Source organism: Trachinotus anak, unplaced genomic scaffold (genome assembly GCF_046630095.1).
Source record: "Trachinotus anak isolate AG129_WGS33_773 ecotype Australia unplaced genomic scaffold, CSIRO_AGI_Tana_v1 ptg000005l, whole genome shotgun sequence".
Taxonomy (NCBI): domain Eukaryota; kingdom Metazoa; phylum Chordata; class Actinopteri; order Carangiformes; family Carangidae; genus Trachinotus; species Trachinotus anak.
Window position 1 is genome coordinate 19122510 of NW_027273856.1, and position 19595 is coordinate 19142104.

Consider the following 19595-nt stretch of genomic DNA (forward strand, 5'->3'; position numbering starts at 1 on the left):
GTGACCAATCGTGATTGGTTGCTCTGTGTTGTGATTGACAGGTCCCCTTCTCCGTCTCTCCTCTAAGCCCGGGTTGTTGACACTCTCCAAAAGTCCGCACGGCTCTCACGGATAACGGAGACAGTATTCCGGCTCCTCCCGGCTCCCTCCGCTTCCTCTGCTGCCCGGCTGCAGGACTGAGAACCCGCCCCACCGACAGCACTAGACTGTCATCGTGGATTCTCTTGTTTTGAGACTGACTGTATTTTGAACTTTTCTTGCTCCTTTGCAAGCCCGTAACGCCGTCCCCCTCCTCTCGTTGCTCTGAGACTGAGAGACATGGCGGAGAAGCGGCGCTCCCCCTGCGCGATGAGTGTCAAGGCTCATGCGTTCTCGGTGGAGGCGCTGATCGGAGCGGAGAAGAGGCGCAAGACGTCCGGAGGAGATGCTGTGTCCCCCGGCTACGAGGACGGAGCTGAAGTCTCTGATCTACCCGGGAGCCCGGGGCCGCGGCCCGACAGAGCGAGCACCAGCGACCGCGGCAGTGAGGCTGAATGTGCAAGTGACGGGTCCCGTAAGTAAACACAATAGCACAATAGTAATAATAATAATAACAATAATAATAATAATAGTAATAATAATAATAATAATAATAATGACTTAGTTAGGCTCCCTGCCTGAAATAGGCCATTGAAATGGCAATATTACTAAATGAATAGTACCCACCAAAAAGTGACATAGGATACATTTGAAATAATGTCCATGTCAGATTAAACCATAGACTCTCTCACTGTAGACTGTACTGGTTTTCAGAGCTTTTACTGATAGGCCTATACTGCAAATTATTTCATCTTTCAATAGGCCATGCACATGTGTTATGCTAGGGAAAAAATAAAACTTGCTCCTAGTTGCTGCCTGATGTTTCTTCCATAACAAGCAGCAGCACAGTCCTTTGCATCAGGATTATTCATACTCTCCTCTGCTTCTTGCCCAGGAAACTTCAGTAATCAGACGCAGACGATGTAGATTATAAAGTAAAACAATGATAGAGTAGGGTCAGAGCCAGGCACTGGAAATGTGATATCATATCACGGCCCTGGCCTTGTAAATATGAGTGGTGTGAGTGTGACTAATGTGAGACGCTTTATGAGTTGTGTTGCAATCATAAACACGCCAATTAGCAGCGTATAAAGGCAGGGGAACTGCCACGGGAAGGATGCTAAGAGGTCTACAGAAAGCATAAACCGACTGGCCTTGACAAATTAGGATTTAAATCTGCTGCAAGTTTAAAATGCCCTTGGCTGAGGATTTGTCTTTGTGTTAGTTTGGCTTGTTAGTCCCACGTCTAATGTGCATAAATTTCCAGCACTTGGCGAGGCCTGTGCTGAATAGCGCAAATAACAACAGCGGTGAGACACATAAATACTACTGGGGTGTCCTCTCTGTATTAAAACAGATTTAAACTCAAGTACTCCATAATGAAAATCATTACAGAGTTCCTATTGCGACCTAAATTAAATTGGTGTCCAGTAATGGGTGTACAGTAAACTTATTTTTCAACTGGATCAAAATATACGAGGGTGGATATATTCAGTAATAAGTGTAGAGTGACCTTAGTTTATAGAGACATATATTACCGTAATAGTCCTACGGATTCCGAGCTTCTAATGCTCCAGTCTTCAACATGGACATAAACGTAGGGCTACCTAAAAGCATTTTTACCTCCTTGAAATAATAGCTATAAATTAACTTGTGTAGTAAAATTAGTGACATTTTCGTAGGCTGCTGAAAATAGTCATTGCAATAGGACGGTTGCAACAGTGTACGTAAATTAGGTCATACGTGAACTGATGGTGTTTAAATCTTACTTTATACTGTATATCAGCAGACATTCGTCTTGTTGTAATGTCTGTGTGCCTTTATGCCGTTCCGCAGTATTCATAATGTTCTAGTCTTTTCTGAGGCACAGGACGAAATGTTTTCAGTACCACACTGACACCCTGTACATGATGCTGATCTTAAAACGGCTCTTTCCGGTGCAGCCGAGAGCGAGGATGCGCTGCTGGAGAGCCCGCAGCCCGCAGCTGTGTGCACGGCGCCGGTGACGGGCACCGGGGAGGAGGCCCGTGTGGACCTGCAGGGATCAGACCTGTGGAAACGCTTCCACGAAATTGGCACGGAAATGATTATCACCAAGGCTGGACGGTAAGACCGAGTTCATGTGTAAATGGGTTAAAAATGCCCAGACATAAACACTGCTGAAGGAAGAGTCATAGCTGCTGCACATCATTCTGTAGCCCACTGAGATAAATGTGCCTATCATAAACACATGCATAAAATATTAAATATGAAAGATTGAAATGAAAGATTAATGAGATAAGAGTCACAGTTAAGACAAATCAGCTGTTGTGGCAGAATTGATAAAATATTCTTCAAACAAGACGACAGACTACACAGCATTTTCTGCAAGATACACTTTTTTTTTCTTAAGCCATTATTTTTGCTATTATTAATGTGACCATGATTATTTTTATTCTTACACAGTTAAGTAAAAATGAGTGCGTGTTGTAGCCTGAAGCCATGCAGGCTGTAGTTCAGTTCAGATCTCAGATGTTATTTGGTTTCTCTGTCAGGCGGATGTTTCCCGCTATGCGTGTGAAGATCACGGGCTTGGACCCACACCAGCAGTATTACATCGCCATGGATATCATCCCCGTGGACAACAAGAGATATAGGTGAGATCCACCGACACCAACATTTTGATCCGTATTCAGACTTTTAACAAAAGTAAAAAAAATTTAAAAAAAATTTAAAAAAAAAAGAAAAGAAAAGAAAAAAGTTTTTTTTTTTAAATCGTGCATGTAAATATCCTCGAGTATGATTATTTCCCCTCACACGCAGATCTTATAGAAACGGGAAGGTTACAGGAATGTTCGTCCTAATTTAGCCTTCATATCCACTGCTCCTGGGACAACCCGAGATTTTTCAATTGTGCAACCCCAGCTCCCTCTCCACAAATGGCCCCTGGCACCGGTGTTTTGTCACGGCGGTTTGCCGTCCCTTTTGGAAAAGGCCTTTTGGATGCCCAACCTCTCCACCCTGGAAGCTCAAACCGACAAATGTCGTGATAATGCAGAAGGAAACAGCGTGTTATCGCTGCGGCGTCAACGCAGCCAAGTCTTTGCATGCTACACACCGTGGCTCTGTCATTTCCAAACGTCCAAAACCCGTGTCGGGTGATGAGTGATATCGTAGAGAACATGTTATTCAACCAACCTGACACTGCCTATAATGCAAGAGATACCAGCGCTTTGCGCACACGCAGTTCCGAGCTGCGGGAGAGGAAGCGGAGTCTGCGGGTTTTTATTCCAGCCGAACGCCGAACAGCAGGTGACGAACACACCTTCAGCAGATCAGATGCTGTGTTTGTAGCTGAAGGCCATTAAACCTATATATACATGTCGTTTTAAGTTATGACCCAGTTAACTGCGTAGCCCTCTATAGAAAAAATATCTGCAGGTAAATTATTTGGACTAATTATAAGTCAAGGGACTTGGTTGGCCCTTTGGGCTACATTTTATGTGAGGATGTTGAACAGAGAAAAATGCGTTTGATCTGTGGCGTTTATCAAAACAACCTATAGGCTTTTCTTTAATATATAAGGTGGAATTATTTAAAGTACATTCCCGTGACTACTGTTCAGTTCTGTCTCTCTCCAGCTTTAAAAAAAAAAAAAAAAAAAAAAAGACATCATGTCGATTATTTGGGATTACTGCTGATCCATTTTTCCCAACACATTTCGCCGCTTAAGCGAAATGAGCGGCCTTTAGGAAGGACGAAAAGAAAATGCAAACTTGGGATATTATGCTCATTTGCCACCTCCGTGTGTGTGTGTGTGTGTGTGTGTGTGTGTGAACTGTGAAGGTACGTGTACCACAGCTCCAAGTGGATGGTAGCGGGGAATGCGGACTCTCCTGTGCCGCCCAGAGTGTACATCCACCCGGACTCGCCGGCGTCAGGAGAGACGTGGATGCGTCAGGTGGTCAGCTTCGACAAACTTAAACTGACCAACAACGAGCTCGATGACCAGGGACACGTAAGTGCCACAACGAAAACTGGAAAAATAGGCCCACACATACGTACCTCATTGTCGCCTCCTTAATGATATTTTATCTCCTATATAAATATTAGATTCTTAAATTTTATATTTTATGGTGTGATAATTCTGCTAAAATCGTTGTAGACCTTATAATTAGGCTTACACCTTATCATCACACTGCATTTTTGTGATTCTTGGTCTTAATAATTATAATGATGTGCAATGTTTTTTTTGTTTTTTTTAAGTCCTAAAGTCTCTCATATAACCCTATGTGCATGTTTGTGTGTGTCTCCTTGTGTGTGCAGGTGCATGTATCTATGCATCTCTGTGCCCACATGTGTTCATTATTCCACCATCATGGTTTACAGCTGTAAATAACCTTAAGTTGCTGTTCTTGTAATTTAAGACTGAAAGAGTCATTTTCCCCCTCCCTGTTCAGATCATTCTGCACTCCATGCACAAGTACCAGCCGCGGGTCCATGTGATCCGTAAAGAGTGTGGAGAGGAGTTATCCCCAGTGAGGGCCATCCCTGCTGGGGAAGGCACTCGTACCTTCTCCTTCCCAGAGACCGTGTTCACCACTGTCACAGCGTATCAGAATCAACAGGTAACACAGCTGACCTCCACACAACTACGCTTCCCTTTAAAACCAACACCACTGGATGAACCAAATACACTCAAATAGCCACCGTGGCCAATAATCCCATGATGTGATCCCGCCCTGCTGCTGAGAGATATTGTAGTTTGTTTTGTAGCTTTGTACTGTTTGTGATTACTCGTCAGTGATGACTGATAAAGGTTTAAGATACACTTCTGCAGGTCACACTGGTGTTTTCTTCAGCTGTGAGTTTCAAACAGAAAAGCACTATAAGATGTCATAGAAAAGTAAAATAAACTATTTTAATTCCTGCAGGATAAGAATTTTAGGATTTTTATCTTGGTCTGGTTTGCATTTTTTTAAACAGATTTCTTTTTGAGTGTGGGTCCACAAGAGAGAGAGGGGAGAAAGGTCCTGCAGTTTTCCTAGAGCGTGTTTAACCAGTTTTGGTGGACTTATCAGATAGACCCAATGGTGCTGCTCATTTTAGTTGATTTTTGAAGTACACTGCTACATTGCTTGTGTGCTTCATATTTTTCTGTATTTTCCCCACACCAAATTTCAACATCAGTGTCTTCAGCTAGGGGAACTAACTGACAGTTTTTATGGACTTTTGCACTGGAGCAGTCAGCATGAGCTTTGAAGTAGGATGTTAGCAGTGATTGGTTGGCCCACAGTGCATGATGGCTGAAGTCAGAACACAGTGGCAATGCCTATAAAAGTCCCTTTGGATGTGGGTCACAGAGCTGGGTCTTAAACACCACCCACAGCCTGGGCAGCCCCATGGCAGCCCCAGGGACATGCATACACACACATATTTGCAAATTCACATATATGTGCAAGGAAACACACAAGTGCAGATGCCAACAACTGGCACAATCAGCAGCTAACGATGCACATGAATGTATTTATTTATAGACCCGATTGGAAGATTACAGAGAAGGAAAATTATTTTGGCTGGGAAAAAAATCCTCCATTATATATATATGTTATCATGGGTTTTCTACTAACTAGATTTTTGGAAATAATTAGAGTCTTATTTTGCCTTTCAGATTACAAGGCTGAAAATTGACAGAAACCCATTTGCCAAAGGCTTCAGAGATTCTGGCAGAAACCGGTGAGTTCATTTCAACCACAGAGATTTTCACATTATCTAGTGCATTAGGGGTAATGTTGGATGCATGACTGCGTTATATTCTGGCTTGGTTGTGGTTTTTGTCACGGCTATTTCAGTCTGATTTTATGGGGAGCAAAGCTATGTATTTATTTATTTTTTTCTAATGGAAAATGTGCAGCAGCCGCCCATTAAATCTGTCCTAAATGGCAGAAAAGAAATTGACTAAAGTGAACAGACGTGGCACATATTATTATGGTTTCATCATATTAATCCGTGATGCATTTTCATTTAAATGTGTTAACTTTAAAGGCACATTAATTCCAACAATTGCATAGTTACGGGCACAGGCTCTGAGAGGGAAAAATCTAACCTCAGCTGCAAACCTAAATGGAGCGTCAGATTCCAGCCAGCCTCGTTACATAAACATCAACAGCAAAATAATAAAAGTCAAGAGTGTCCTGAAGAAAATCTGTATAAACACATTTCTAAACATATATAAACACAGCATTAAAACAACACAGCAGTAAAACTCCAACAGTCTCCAAACAGCCACTCCCCTGAGGCCTCATAGAAATCGTTAGAGAGGAGGGGAGAGCACGGGGGAGAGCAGGCGAAAGAGGAGGAGAGGGAACGTGTTAGACAGAAAATTTGAGAGGGAGGAAGGTAGAGAACGGCAAACTGGATAACCGAGGACCCTGACAGCTGACCCTATAAAAGTTAAACTCAGGAAGGCCGAAAAAAAGCCTCCCCTTAAATATTACAGGAAGAGTTAAGCAGTTTGCTAAATAAACTTCTGCTCTGATAGGCTGCTTTGGTGCACACAGAGCCGCTCCGGGCAGCTTGTCTAAATTATCACCGTGGCTACAACCCCGCAGGAGGGAGGACTTTTATCCTCACGCTAACGAGGGGTAACAGAGCACTTGCATTACCCCGCCACAGCAACCTTCTGCCCCACCTAGAGGAGGAGGGAGAAGCAGATTTGAGGGGGGAGGGGAGTCCCACCTCATAAATCCTTGCTGCGGCTTCCTGCTCCTTCGTCCTGATTCGCCCGTAAAAGCCGTGTGAAAGCAATTACCTCAGAGCACCAGGCTGGCAGCAGCCAATCGCAACGCAGCGTTTATGCCCCTCATTACCTGCGGTCTCCATGGAGACGGCGAGTGAGGCCCCACGAGCAACTAAGATGGCCGCCAGGTGGTTGGCGTAATGTGTGAGCCAGTGAGGCTGGGAGAGAGCGGCTGCAGCTGCGTCAGTGACTGCAGAGAGTCCAGGGCTATGAAGTTCTGTTCCAGGTGATTTTGTGATGATTTGTCTTTAATGCTGATGTATGAGTGTTAACGTGTGCGTTTGTGTGTGTTCTACAGGATGGGTCTGGAGGCTTTGGTTGAGTCTTATGCATTCTGGCGTCCATCTCTGCGGACACTGACATTTGAAGACATCCCTGGCATGGCCAAGCAAGGTAGAGTTAACTAACAGGAGTGTTTTGGATACTCAGAATAAGTCAAGTCATCCAACATGAAAAATTTGTTGTTTGTTGTTGCTGATCTGGCACTGCTGTTTACATGATGACATTGTTTGTCAGTACCTTTTTATTATAAAGATTGTTGTTGTTTATTACTGTTATCTGATCTGCCACCACTATGGTGGTTGAAAGTGTTATGCAAAAGGTGGTTTCCCTTGTCAGAGTCAGTCTTTGTCCGGCCCTCTGTCCACCCCGAACCCTCTCCCAAGATGGTTTTTAGGGATGCACCAATCCAACTTTTCCTCTCCCTATAGAGATTTCAATACCTTGACTTAGGCCATCGGTTGATACTAATTACTGGTGCGCTCTTTTTCACAAAGTTTTAAAATCTTAGTACCTGAGTCACTGAAATAGCTCAGTACCAGGACCAGTATCAGTTTGGCTTATAGGATCTTAATGTATCCATCCTGCTTATATTTGAACCAATGACCAATGCTGACATGAAAGTGGATGATGTTAAGTGGATTTGTATTTTTTCTGTTTTTCTGGCTGTTTCTGTAGGAGTCCCAGGAGGTCATGGAGGGGTCGGAGCATCATCTCACCTGCTCTCCACATCCCCGTGCTCCTCACCTTTCCAGGTTTGCCCTCTCAGCCCACCTGACTATACCTGCAGTCGACCTACACACCCCCTCCATCGTTACAGCAACCCTCCAGAGCCGTTCCCCCCTCCCAGAGGTCCATCGGCGTATGACGGTGAAGGATTCTGTTCCCTGCCTCTCCCTGCTTCTCAACTTGGCTATCTATCCAACCCAACCTCACAGGGTTACGCCGGGCTTCGCCTCCACACACCGCCCTACAGTCTGTACGGCTACACATTCCCCCCCTCACCACGCCTCGCTGCCAGCCCTGATAAAATGGCCGCCGCTGCCACTGCCAATCATCAGAGTGCCTTCCTTGGCTCGTCTCCCAGTGGGACTCTAATGGACAGTCTGGGTGTGCTCAGTGGAGGACAGCAGGGCTTCTTGTTTGACTCTCGGACTTTAGGACTGGCAGGTACCCAGCCGGGAGGTGGGGCCTCACAGGTCACTGCCCACATGGGCTGAATTTGATTCTGGACGTCTGGGGTTGTCACGAACACAAGATGACACCCTCGAATGGGTGTAAGTTGCTTTTGGTTCACAAAGTTCTACAAATTAATCATCCATGTGCTGAACAAGCATTGAGCTGAACTGTGGACAAGTGACAAATCAAGCCATTGTTTCCGTGAGCTTATGAACTTATCAAAGCTCCTCTACCTGAAGGGAATATCTCTTGTCTTTCGAGCATGTTTTCTATGACATGCATGTGCAGCTGCAGTGGTCACTAAAGGAAGAAATGTCCTGCGGCTTTGATGAAGGAGTCCAAGCGATGCAGCCCAGTGACTGACCTGGAACTGAATATGGATTGGGCAGACACAGGGCTGGCCCAGGCACTCAAAGCAAGCACTTCAACCCCTGGCAGGAGGCCACGAAGCAGTAACTATTATACTCACACAGCATTCTGCATGGCCTCTATGAGCTTCCCTTCTTTGAATGGAGATACTCAACACTACTTTTAAACTTTATTTTTAAGGGATATATTGACTAAAGTCCTTCTGTCAATTAAATTCTTTCTCTTGACTTGACTGGTGGTGTTCTCGATCAAGTCTTTGGATTAACAAATATGCAGCTAATGTCCTGTTAGTAACATGCACTACAAAACAGAAAAACAAAAAAAAAACTTTATACACAACCACAGGAGCCTGTAACATATTAACATGATGACATCATGGCCACAAGAAACCAAGGGAGATATCTCTTGACAGCTATGGACTGATGAGGTTAAAGCTGTAGGAGAGTGACAGATAACGGACTGATCTTCTACGTCTGGTTTGACAGATGTTTGGACGTCAGACTAAAGAACGTCTTTCCTTGTGTGACACAGATGTAACTGCACACGATGGCTCTGTATATAGTCGAGGTGAAAGCAGGCGGGAGGAGAGATGTGTATATAGAGGGCTGCGTGACCCTTCGCACTTAAAAAACCCCAACGCACCTGCTTCTGCTCATTAGACTGGGTCAGGTACGCAAAAGCCAGCCCTGAACTGGACCGAAAAGCTTTTCCTTACAAACAAGCGCTATATCAGCACGCCCTTCGGCCGAGGACACTAACATGTTCCTTGACCTCTTTGAGCCAAATAAAAATATATCTATTCATGACACAATGTTTATGTGTAGCCTAATAAATATCATACTAATTTAACTGAGTTCAGATGGTGTAGTAATGCAATTGTATGTGTGTGAGTTTCCTTTCCACATTTTTTATACTAAAGCAATCACAATACAATGTTTCCCTGTGAAAAAAACAAAGCAATGTATGCTTACTGTGAATTCTGTGTGTGTGTGTGTGTGTGTGTGTGAGAGATACAGCACTCAAAGACTCGGGCTTCTAAAGGCTTTAAATGCTAGATAAATGAAAAATACCACAGGAGACAGGGAGATCTTAGGCACACACAGACATGCACACACACACACACACACAAATACACACACACACACACACACACACACACACACACACACACACACACACACACACGAACAAACACACACACACACAAATAACACATTTCATCATCTTCATCGTGTACTTGTCATGCATATAATAAAATACCTACAAGTGTTGTCTAGAAATGACTAGTCCCGCAAGACAGGGTGTGTAGTGAATGTGGATGTGGGTGTGAGGGTGCAGATGTGTGTATGTGTGTGTGGCAACAGGTGGCTGAGTTGTCAGCGAGTGTGTGACCTCACAGTTTCAAAGTTCATGCAGATCCCTGAGAATTGCGCCCCCCGCCCGCCCCTTCACCAAAGTCATACTACTCTGCTGCTGAAAGCATGAGCCAAGATTTTTCAGAAAGCTGTTTGCTGTCACACACTTTGTAATTTTAACCTGTTTTAACACCTGAATAAGCACAATGTCTCCAAGAAACCAAGACAAAACACTGAGAAACCTGTGGATTAGTCAGAACTATTTCCTCTGCACCTTGTACCCAAAATCTATTTTGAAAATGATAACACAAACACGGCACACTACAGCTCTTATAATGCCTGGTAGTTAGAGGGGCTTTGTCAGTAGTTAAGCTCCAAAAACAAGAACAAAATATAACAGAGGAAATCCAGCAGCTGCACAAAAATATGAAACTTGGATCCCGCTCCATGCTTCTTTATATCATAACTACGCAATAAAAAGCTTTTCAAAATTACAACTGGAATGGTGGCTGCGTCTGAGAATAGACTTCAGACACAGTTAGGAAAGTACAAAGGGGGAAAGACTTTTTCTCGTCTGCACTGCACTTTTACAGAGGCCATTTTAAATGTACACTATACAGGCCGGGTAGAAAGCTCTATCCAAAAGAGGGGCATGTACGGGATCTATGAACCAACTACGAGCTCAGACGAAATCACAATCACAATATTGGGGCCAAACACAGTAGCTAGTTTCCTTAGTTAGTTTAGTACTAACGTTACAGGAATAGATTCTGATACCTCGCTGTCATGATCCAAATATACAAAGGCACCTAAAAGTATGAAACTGAATCCTCTGCGTTTTTGAAATGCAATACATTTTTTTCTGTGGGCAATCTGTAATTAAAATTCCCACAGTTGCATGACATGAATTTTGATATGCGGTACAACATGGTAGAGCTGCACTTGCTCTTGAATTTCCCCTCAACTGGAAAGCAGATCTGCTGATCTAGTTTTGCAGCTCCTGACTGGTTACTCACAACCTGATTTTTCACCTTCCCCAAATATTCACGTCAAAGTTTGCTGACTCTCTCCTGCTCTCACCCACTTCCTCTGCAGCTCCTCTCTGCAGCTCCTCTCTGCCCCCCCCCCCCCCCCCCCCCCCCCCCCCCCCCCCCTCCACCACCACCACCACCACCACCACCTCAGTTGTCTCCTGTCACTCTGAAGGTGAGAGGTGCTAAGGAGAGGAACACATGTGAGGGGGGGAGAGGAGGGGAGAGAGGACGGAAGGGGGGGAGGAGAGCTTATTTTAGAACCCAGGAATGATTGGCTTGTTGTTTCTGAGTGACAGGGGACGGGACCCCTGCCTGGTGCATCCGTACCACACACACAGAAACACACACACGGCAAATGCAGACAGAAACATACAGATTTATACACAGTGCTAATTTAGTCTCCTTCTCCCTGTTACTTCCTTTAAAACTAGAAGTTCTGACATGGAGAGGAAAGACAAAACATCTCAGGTACACACACTCATACATTCACACAGACACACTCCTGCATGGTGTCAGTGGTCCGGTGATTCTCGGCTGTGGTGGAGACATTAACACTTGTGTATGACCAGGTGCCGACGTGACAGAACTGTCACGCTATCCGCCTGGAGGGGGAGGACAGGAGAAGGAGGAGGGAAGGGGAGGCAGCAGAGAGCAGGAACAGAGTGTGTGTGTGTGTTTGTGATTTGTATGAGTTGTAGAAAGTTTGTTCTCTTTTTCAGTGGCTCGGGACACTTCTAGGAAATTCTAATATGTATTCAAACTTCAATCAGAAATAAAAGGTGAGACTGAGACAATCTAAACAGTCTAACTACCAGTCCAAACTGGCATTACCATCTGTATGTCAGTGCTATAGGTAATATTTCAGTCAATTTCATGGATATCTGCCAACTTATTGTGAAATTTATTTTCAGCTAGAGATTTTAGTGTGAAGGTGGTGATAGAGAAAAGGTCAGCAGGTCAGTCAGTGGGGTTCATCCTCTGGGAACATGGAAGACTGTCAACATATTTCATGCCAACCTCAGCATGACATGACTATATTTTGTGAACAAAGCTGCAAGTTTTGCCCAACGGTAACATACAAGTAAAATCTAGACATTAGAGGAAGGAGAGTTTAAAAACGAAATCAATAATCATCCTCTGGTGACCATGAATATCCCAGAACTCATGGTTTCTGGGATATAAAGAGAGAGAGACAACCAGACCAACTACCAACATCGCCACCTTCAGGCACCACTCTAATGGACCACAAAAGAGATTATATGTGACACACAATAAGTGTCATCAGGCCAACCAGTTCTCCAAAGTTTAATCATCTACAACTTTTTTTCACAAGAGAAAAAAAATTTGGTTGAAATAACTAGTGACCATGAGATTACATTTAGTTTTATATTAAAGCTATTGTTGTTTTTTCCTCCATACAGCATAAACAATAAAGCAATGTTGTTGGTAACAACAATATTAATAGGGTATAGTTGCAGATGAGGAACTAAAACAACTTAGTTAAGTTTAGAGGAACATAAGGGACCTGGCAACAACAGTATGTTTTACGGTATGTTTAAGGTTAGGCTACTAAAAGACATGGTTTAGCTCAAGATCATGGTTACTGAAAAAGACAATGCTGACTTTAGGTAAGAGACGGTGTGCAAACATGTATTTTCAGTATTGAAGTCTTACTCTTTATACGCCCATTCATCTCCCCGAATTTCCCTACGTTGGAACAAATAGCCAGTTTCCACCGCATGGTACCGACCAAGTGGCAACCAACTGTGACGTCACCCACTGATTTGTGAACTGTTGTTCTGAAATCTCGAGTTTGTAATTTTGTCCTCACCATCTTGATCTTTTGAGACCAGGAGAAACCATACTACGAGAAGGTGGAGCTGAGGATGGGTGAGGGGTGGATCTGATTGTCATCCTGATTGTCAGGCAGGTTGTCATGTGTGGTACAGGCTATCAATCATACGGTAGCCACGCCCTAACACATACCATGCTTTATGGTCTATTGTCCTCTAAATGGGACCATAATTTAAAAAATGAACATCATGCTGTATTGAAGAAGACCTCAAACTAGTGATTGAGCCCATAAAGTCATCGGGAAAACATTTACTGAGGTAATAAATCAAGTGAGAAGTAGTAACATTTTCCCATTGACTTCAATACAATCAGGCTTCTTTTTGCAACCAGTGGAGTCGCCCCTGATGGTCATAAGATATAATGCAGGTTTAATGCACTTCTGCATTGGCTTCACTTTTCAGACCTGTAGTCTAAGTCCATTTTTACATACAGTCTCTGGTACCGACTGAACTCTACTCGCCTCTTTGGTTTTCCAGCGAGCAAAAGTTGTGGATAGTACCTGGTACTTTTTCTAGTATCATCTCCACTGACGTTCTTAGCAAGCTGAAGTAATACCAAAAGTTGTATGAAAACACTGCAGACTACTGATTGGTCAGAGAGAATCGTGAATACTACTTCATCATGGTTCTGATCAAACCCACCATTTTTAAACAACCAATCAGCTGCTTACTGTATCTTGTTCCGCAAAATGACGCCGTGCCCATCAATTGAGGAGGTGCAGACGTTTCTCTCTTTGGTATCCCTTTGATATCTTTCATCATTCACATGTGTTGCGTTGAAGATGACGTCATGATAGTTTTGTGTGTCATTGCTATAGTGACAGGGGGTACTATCTGCAGTGGAAAAGCAAAAGCAAGTAGAGTCAAGTAGAGTCGGTTGGCACGTGGTGGAAAAATGCTAAAAATGTCATCAGTGGATGTTACAATATGCACAATACGAACATAATGCACAACCTAAAATACTTTTAGTTGACAATACGTTATCTACACTGCGTTGCAGAGACGGAAAGTTTTCAGAAAAGAGAGCTGGGTTTGGCTTGTGCCCTGAGAAACCTTTGTGTTTTCTGGCTGGCATTTTAATGTGTCATCACAGTGGGTGTCACAGTGATACAACTCACTATGTAAAATGTATCATCTTTACATGTAATATCTATTATTATCTAAAGTAGACCACTTTGATTTACTGTTCACGTTAGCCGAACATAAATACACACTTAGCATCGCTGCTTAAGCATCTCATCGTGACACTGAATATTCCCAAAGCTCTGAGGCATCAAATCAAAGCTGAGAGGTATCAGTCGTCACTCTAGAGTGTGTTTGTATGTGTGTATTCATGCCAGCTCAGACACACTAATATAGTCATACACTATAAAAGTGGAACATGAATGAGAGCGAGCGCAAGCAAAAGAAACTTTTCTGAGACGCTGGCTCTTTTCGGGTCACAACCCCACACACACGCACCTACACACATGTGCATTGCCCTCTTGCATTGTTAAAACATGGAGTCCACTTGTTTCCACTTGTTGTTTGGTGCTGAATATTTACAAGCAGAAGCACTTCTGGCCTTTCCAGCCTCAGTGTTTACACAAACGGTTACAGTTTGGCACATGAACTCAACTAAGCAACATCAACTCCAGTGCAGCGCTCTTTAACATGATAATAGTGTTCAGTGGAGATTACAGTGTGTTCATCAGGAACCTCTTTTAACAAATGAGTGCATTTTACATTAAATATAAGCTCTAAGGAAACAAAGCATAAGGAATAATGCTACTGAGTTGAAAAACTGCTAATTTGCATTGCCTTAAAATGTTTCCCATGTACAGTATGATGGTCTGTGGCATTCTCAAACTGTGCGTCTTGGCAAAAGTGGAATAAACCTATTTACCATATCTTTCCTCTACACCCGCCCCCTTCCTTCCCTCGGGGAACTGGCAACCCTGACCACTCATCACAGAAGTTAGCATTTGCATAGAGGCCAGTTATGCGGTTTTAGCGTCCTGTGTGATTGAAGTGAGCATTAGCATACGGGCCGACGACGTGACCACGTGGTTGAGTGCGCTCAGAGTGGTGTTATGGCCTGCTGTACGTGACCAAGCATAAAAACTGGGGAGTCCACAGGTGAGGTCATGTTGGGCAGTGACGAGAAAGTTCCCTGGAGCACAGAATAAGGTTTGGCAAAGAAACATGCAACTGTCAGAGGCAAAAAAGAGGTCTGTTTGTATCTGATGAGCAGCATATTAGAATTGCAAATGGCGGTTTAGACGAGCCTATCGTGAAATATAGGAAAAGCCTTAAGTTTTCTGGCAAAAAAGGACATCCAAAGGTTTCCCAAACAGGAATTTTATAATAAACTTAACATATTGTATGTGTAAAGACAGAGGATTGTTTCTCCCATTCACTGGGGGAGAGGAGAGGGCTTAATACCGGGACAAAGAGGTTCATCTGCTCCTGCTGCTGTTCCAGGACATGCACCTGTGCTGCAGGGGGCTTCAGCTGGTGGGTGTGCTGATGATGTTGCCAGCTCAGCTCAGCTACGCTTGCGTGACCTGTTAATGGCCCAGTGGGTATTTGATGACAGTTGCAAGAATCTGAGGCTCAGGGTGTCCTTTACAGCCCTTAAATCTTTGTCATCAAATCTGCCCGCACTAAGCTGATTTATGGTCCGCTCCGCAGGGCATGTTTCTCAGTACCCCCTATTAGACACCCCGTGAACTCTGATCTATGAGGGGGGTGTTGAGAAATAATTATGACACAATATTTTCCTGTAATCTTTCCATGTCAACAAAGAGGACACAAGCACCCAATGACTGTGTCTCTCCAGTTCTGCTGTGTTACATAGAAACACAAAGCACAAGCACACACACACTAATGTTAATACACACATAGACTCCACAGTTAGTATGTAACACTGTGTGCTTATGTCAGACGCTGAGAAGATCTGATAGACTGAGTGTCGAGCCAAAAAGAAAGGAGAGGCTCTGTGGTGTCTTGTAAATGTCTATCAGGTCTTTAACCATGTGATCTGAGGCTTTGGCCCTCATGAGCCCTCTGGCCAACACATAACCAAATACAGGACAGTTATTCACAGCTGCCTTAGGCAGACAGTTTTAAGGGTTGAGGACTTTTTTAGAAATTTAAATTAATACTTGACCTAAGCACCTGCTGAGCAGTCTTACCAAGGAAAAGACAGAAAAAACAAACTAGAATGGACAAGTTATATGTTAATTTTATAACAGTGTAAAGTTTGACTTTAATTTGTGAAATTTAACCACTGTGACCTTAAACTGAACAACAGAGGGACATACTGTCATGAAGAGAAATCCTGCTGTTACCGAACAGCTCCAACAAAGCATTATTACAGCAGGCATGGTGGGTTCACTGGAAAGAGAACATTCTTATATGGAGACCCAAAGTCAAACCAAACTGGTTCTGTCTCAGATGCAAGTGGCTATTGTGCAAACAACTAAAAATTCAGCCCTGGAAGATAAGCTTTTTCAACACTATGTCAAGCAGGTCAATCAATTTGTCTACACAGGGACATTAAACAAATAAAACTGTAAGGTGTATGTAAGGTGTGTGGAGGTTTGGGTGGTCAGTGGGTGTTGATTGCTTCTGACCTTCATGCAGGAGAAAACTTATTTTATATTTACTGTCCCCACAATCTTTCCCTTTTTACTTTTACAAAGCGAGACTCTAAAAAACGTTGAGATTAGACATAAGAAACCACCATTATTGAGTCCAATCCGGGGTTTGCAGAAACAGCCGATGTCAACACTCTTGTCTAGTGACAGGGTTAGCCTGAGACCTTTGCAGGTTAAATGCCACCAGTTTGGGTGGCCACAGCTAGTCCACACAAGGCTGTATAAAGCAAAAAAGGTACAGTCAAACTGTGTAGACCTTTTTTGCACAGCAGTGATTTGGACAGATGACATTTCATGGATAAGGAAGAAATCAGCAGTTACAATGACATATATCCATGGTGCCACAAACTTAATGGGATTGTTATTTTTTTAAATGCAAAAAAAATTAATTGTTTAACTTTGTTAAATGGAGAGTTCCACAAATATATGTCACTTTGTACAGGATGTGTAGCTTTGGGCTCTTTATTCATTTATTAATTTTTTATTCATTATTCATTTAATTGAGTGTAATATTTCAAACAAACAACCTATGAGCCCACAAAGCCTGTCACCAATCCAGCTGAGTATCTGCATGTGTGTAGAAGTGTCACACATGATGTCCATCAATTCAAGTCATGATTGTTTTTTATGGATTTTCTCTTTAAAGCTCATTACAACACTGAATGCATAATTTAGGATTTTAGGGGTTTTTTTGCACACAGTTAAAACATTGTGCTTTTGCTTGTGTGTTAAAAAGTAATAAAGTATGCGATTGAAACATGAAATAAAAAATACCAGAATGAGTGTTTTTGAAAGATCAGCAATTTAAGCTTTCATTGATTTCGTCTTCGATTTCAGTAGAAGATATAAAACATAAGAGGTACTGGTCAGCAGTGTGCGAGTTCCTGATCCACAGCAGACGCTGCTAAAGGTGACCAACAGGGTCATGCCTGCGTGTGTGTGGGTGTGTTTGTCTGTGTATATCTTCTGTGTGTGTGTGTGTATGCTTCCATGTAACAAAAATAGTGCCCCTTCCTGGGCCCCAGCTCCCACATTCTGCTGCTAATAGGAGAAGTGCGTGTGCGTGTCCATATGTGTTTGTGTGGATGTAGCCCTTGCCTGACCGTGGCCCTGTCCGAGTCTTAGCATGCTCATTTATAGCCAAGCAGCCCATCAATCTTAATAGAGGAGAGAAGTGCAAAGAGCCGATGAAACGCCAGACATGATCACTATTCACTCAATGGGGGCGAGCAGAGGGGGCGGAGCAAAGGAGGGAGTCGCAGGGAAAGATGAGAGGAGGGGAGATGGAGGAGGCAGGGTGAGGGAGCACAGAGGGAGTGAAAGTGAGGAGGGAGGGAGTGGGGAAGAAGGATGGGGTGAGAAAGAGAGAGGTAGCAAGTTGTTTATCCCCGTAGGTGATAATAATGATCTGATCCTCTCTCTCTTCTGGCTGTTTGAGTGACGCCTGGCAGAGCCACATGAAAACTTCTGAACAGGTCAAGGTGAGGGGCCCGTCAGACCATAATGTTGCTTTATTCTTTGGGAGTTTTCCTCATAACTAAGGTCCTAGAAGTCTGGAACGTTTTGGTGAAAAGCTTGTTTGACCAGCTCACACTGTATCATTGGTGGTGTTGGACAGGTCACATGCCAGGTCTTAGATCATCCTGTGCATGGTGTGGCCATGCTGAGACCTGGTCTGGAATGGGCTGGTGTGTGTGTGTGTGTGTGTGTGTGTGTGTGTGTGTGTGTGTGTGTGTGTGTGTGGACGGTCAGTGGGGGTAGGAGGTCTGCTGAGAGGTGGGGAATGGCGAGAGGATATTTGGCAATGTGCTGCGAGACTGTGCTGACACAGGACACTGCGTCTTCATACGACAACAGAGCTGTCACACTCAAGGGCACGAGGTGCAAGAAGGATTCATTAAGTCAATATTTACAGACTGACACCAGCCATGTTTACCTGCTAATATTATAACACGATGAGGGAAATAATGCAAGTGAGACAGAGCTCATAAATACAACATCAACGCCGATTATGGCAATGACATTAAGCTCAGAGTCAAAGATGAGGCTACCTATGTGTATGCATGGACATTATCTCCATTAACAGACTCCAAACAACACACCTGCGGCCTGTTTCACACATGTTGAAACAGTTCAAACGGTGTAATATTGGCAGGCAGAGGGTTTTGGCAAGACAAGTTTATATTGCACCTTTCAACCATAAGACAATTCAACAGAAAACACCTTAAGACAAGACATAAAAGAAACACTAGTCATTATAAAAAGACACATACACATATACACTGGTTTTACAGAGTAAAATAAAATATAACTAAAAAAGTCTTGTCCTCACCATGAGATTGACAAGCAAGAGGCGGAGACTTCAGAGTCACTGCTCACAGCCATGAAATATTTCCACACATGACCCTGTCTAACTCTGCAACTTCTCATTTTTACATTTCGAGCTTATGAATTATACAAACGAGATACAGCAGGTTAATTACTGAGTTTTAGATGTGCTCCTAGGCGGATTTTATTACTCAAGGACAGAGCCAGGTCATCGGTTTCAGCCTGTTTCCGTTCTTTGTGCTAAGCCAGTGGTTCCCAACCCTTGGCTCCGGGCCAATGGTGGGCTGTGAAGCTATTGAAAGTGGGCCACAAAACATTTGCAAAACAGTACAATTTTAGTGAAAAGAGGTAATTAACTTTAAAAAATGAAAATGTTAATCATATTTTTAAATGTTTTAAAACAAAAATAGTCTTTAAAAATATTAAAAATGTTTAAAACTTTCTTACGCTGCTTTTTTCTCTCTTTTATTTGGGCCTGTCATTGCGATAAGCCAATGATGATTCTATGTTGTCGCTGGCCAGACCACATTATGTACTTGTTGGCTATCACAGTCTGATTGCGAGCTAAAAGATTACATCCATGGCAAAGACTGGAGAATAAAAATGGATAGCTGGTTTGCAACAGGAAGAGTTCAAAGGAAAGAGAGTCAAGAGACAGATGGTCAATCGACAAGTGATATTATTTGGCCTCTGTATCCTTT

General features: G+C 43.3%; 3 protein-coding genes across 4 annotated transcripts in view; 1 reads left to right on the forward strand and 2 right to left on the reverse strand.

Annotated features, from left to right (window-relative positions):
* ccnk (cyclin K) overlaps positions 1-16006 on the reverse strand; it is a 263741-nt gene extending 247735 nt beyond the window's left edge. Inside the window, exon 1 of the mRNA XM_071478713.1 lies at positions 16001-16006. The gene's annotated coding sequence lies outside the window, so the exon portion shown is untranslated. The remainder of the gene's footprint in view (positions 1-16000) is intronic.
* LOC139621832 (hormonally up-regulated neu tumor-associated kinase homolog) overlaps positions 1-19595 on the reverse strand; it is a 118519-nt gene that overhangs the window by 46039 nt on the left and 52885 nt on the right. The window lies entirely within an intron of this gene.
* Positions 80-9537, forward strand: tbx18 (T-box transcription factor 18). Its single transcript, XM_071478706.1, has 8 exons — positions 80-553; positions 2022-2184; positions 2613-2714; positions 3904-4075; positions 4518-4685; positions 5729-5793; positions 7155-7249; positions 7814-9537. Exons 1-8 carry the CDS (start codon positions 319-321, stop codon positions 8353-8355), a joined length of 1542 nt encoding a protein of 513 aa, XP_071334807.1. The 5' UTR covers positions 80-318; the 3' UTR covers positions 8356-9537.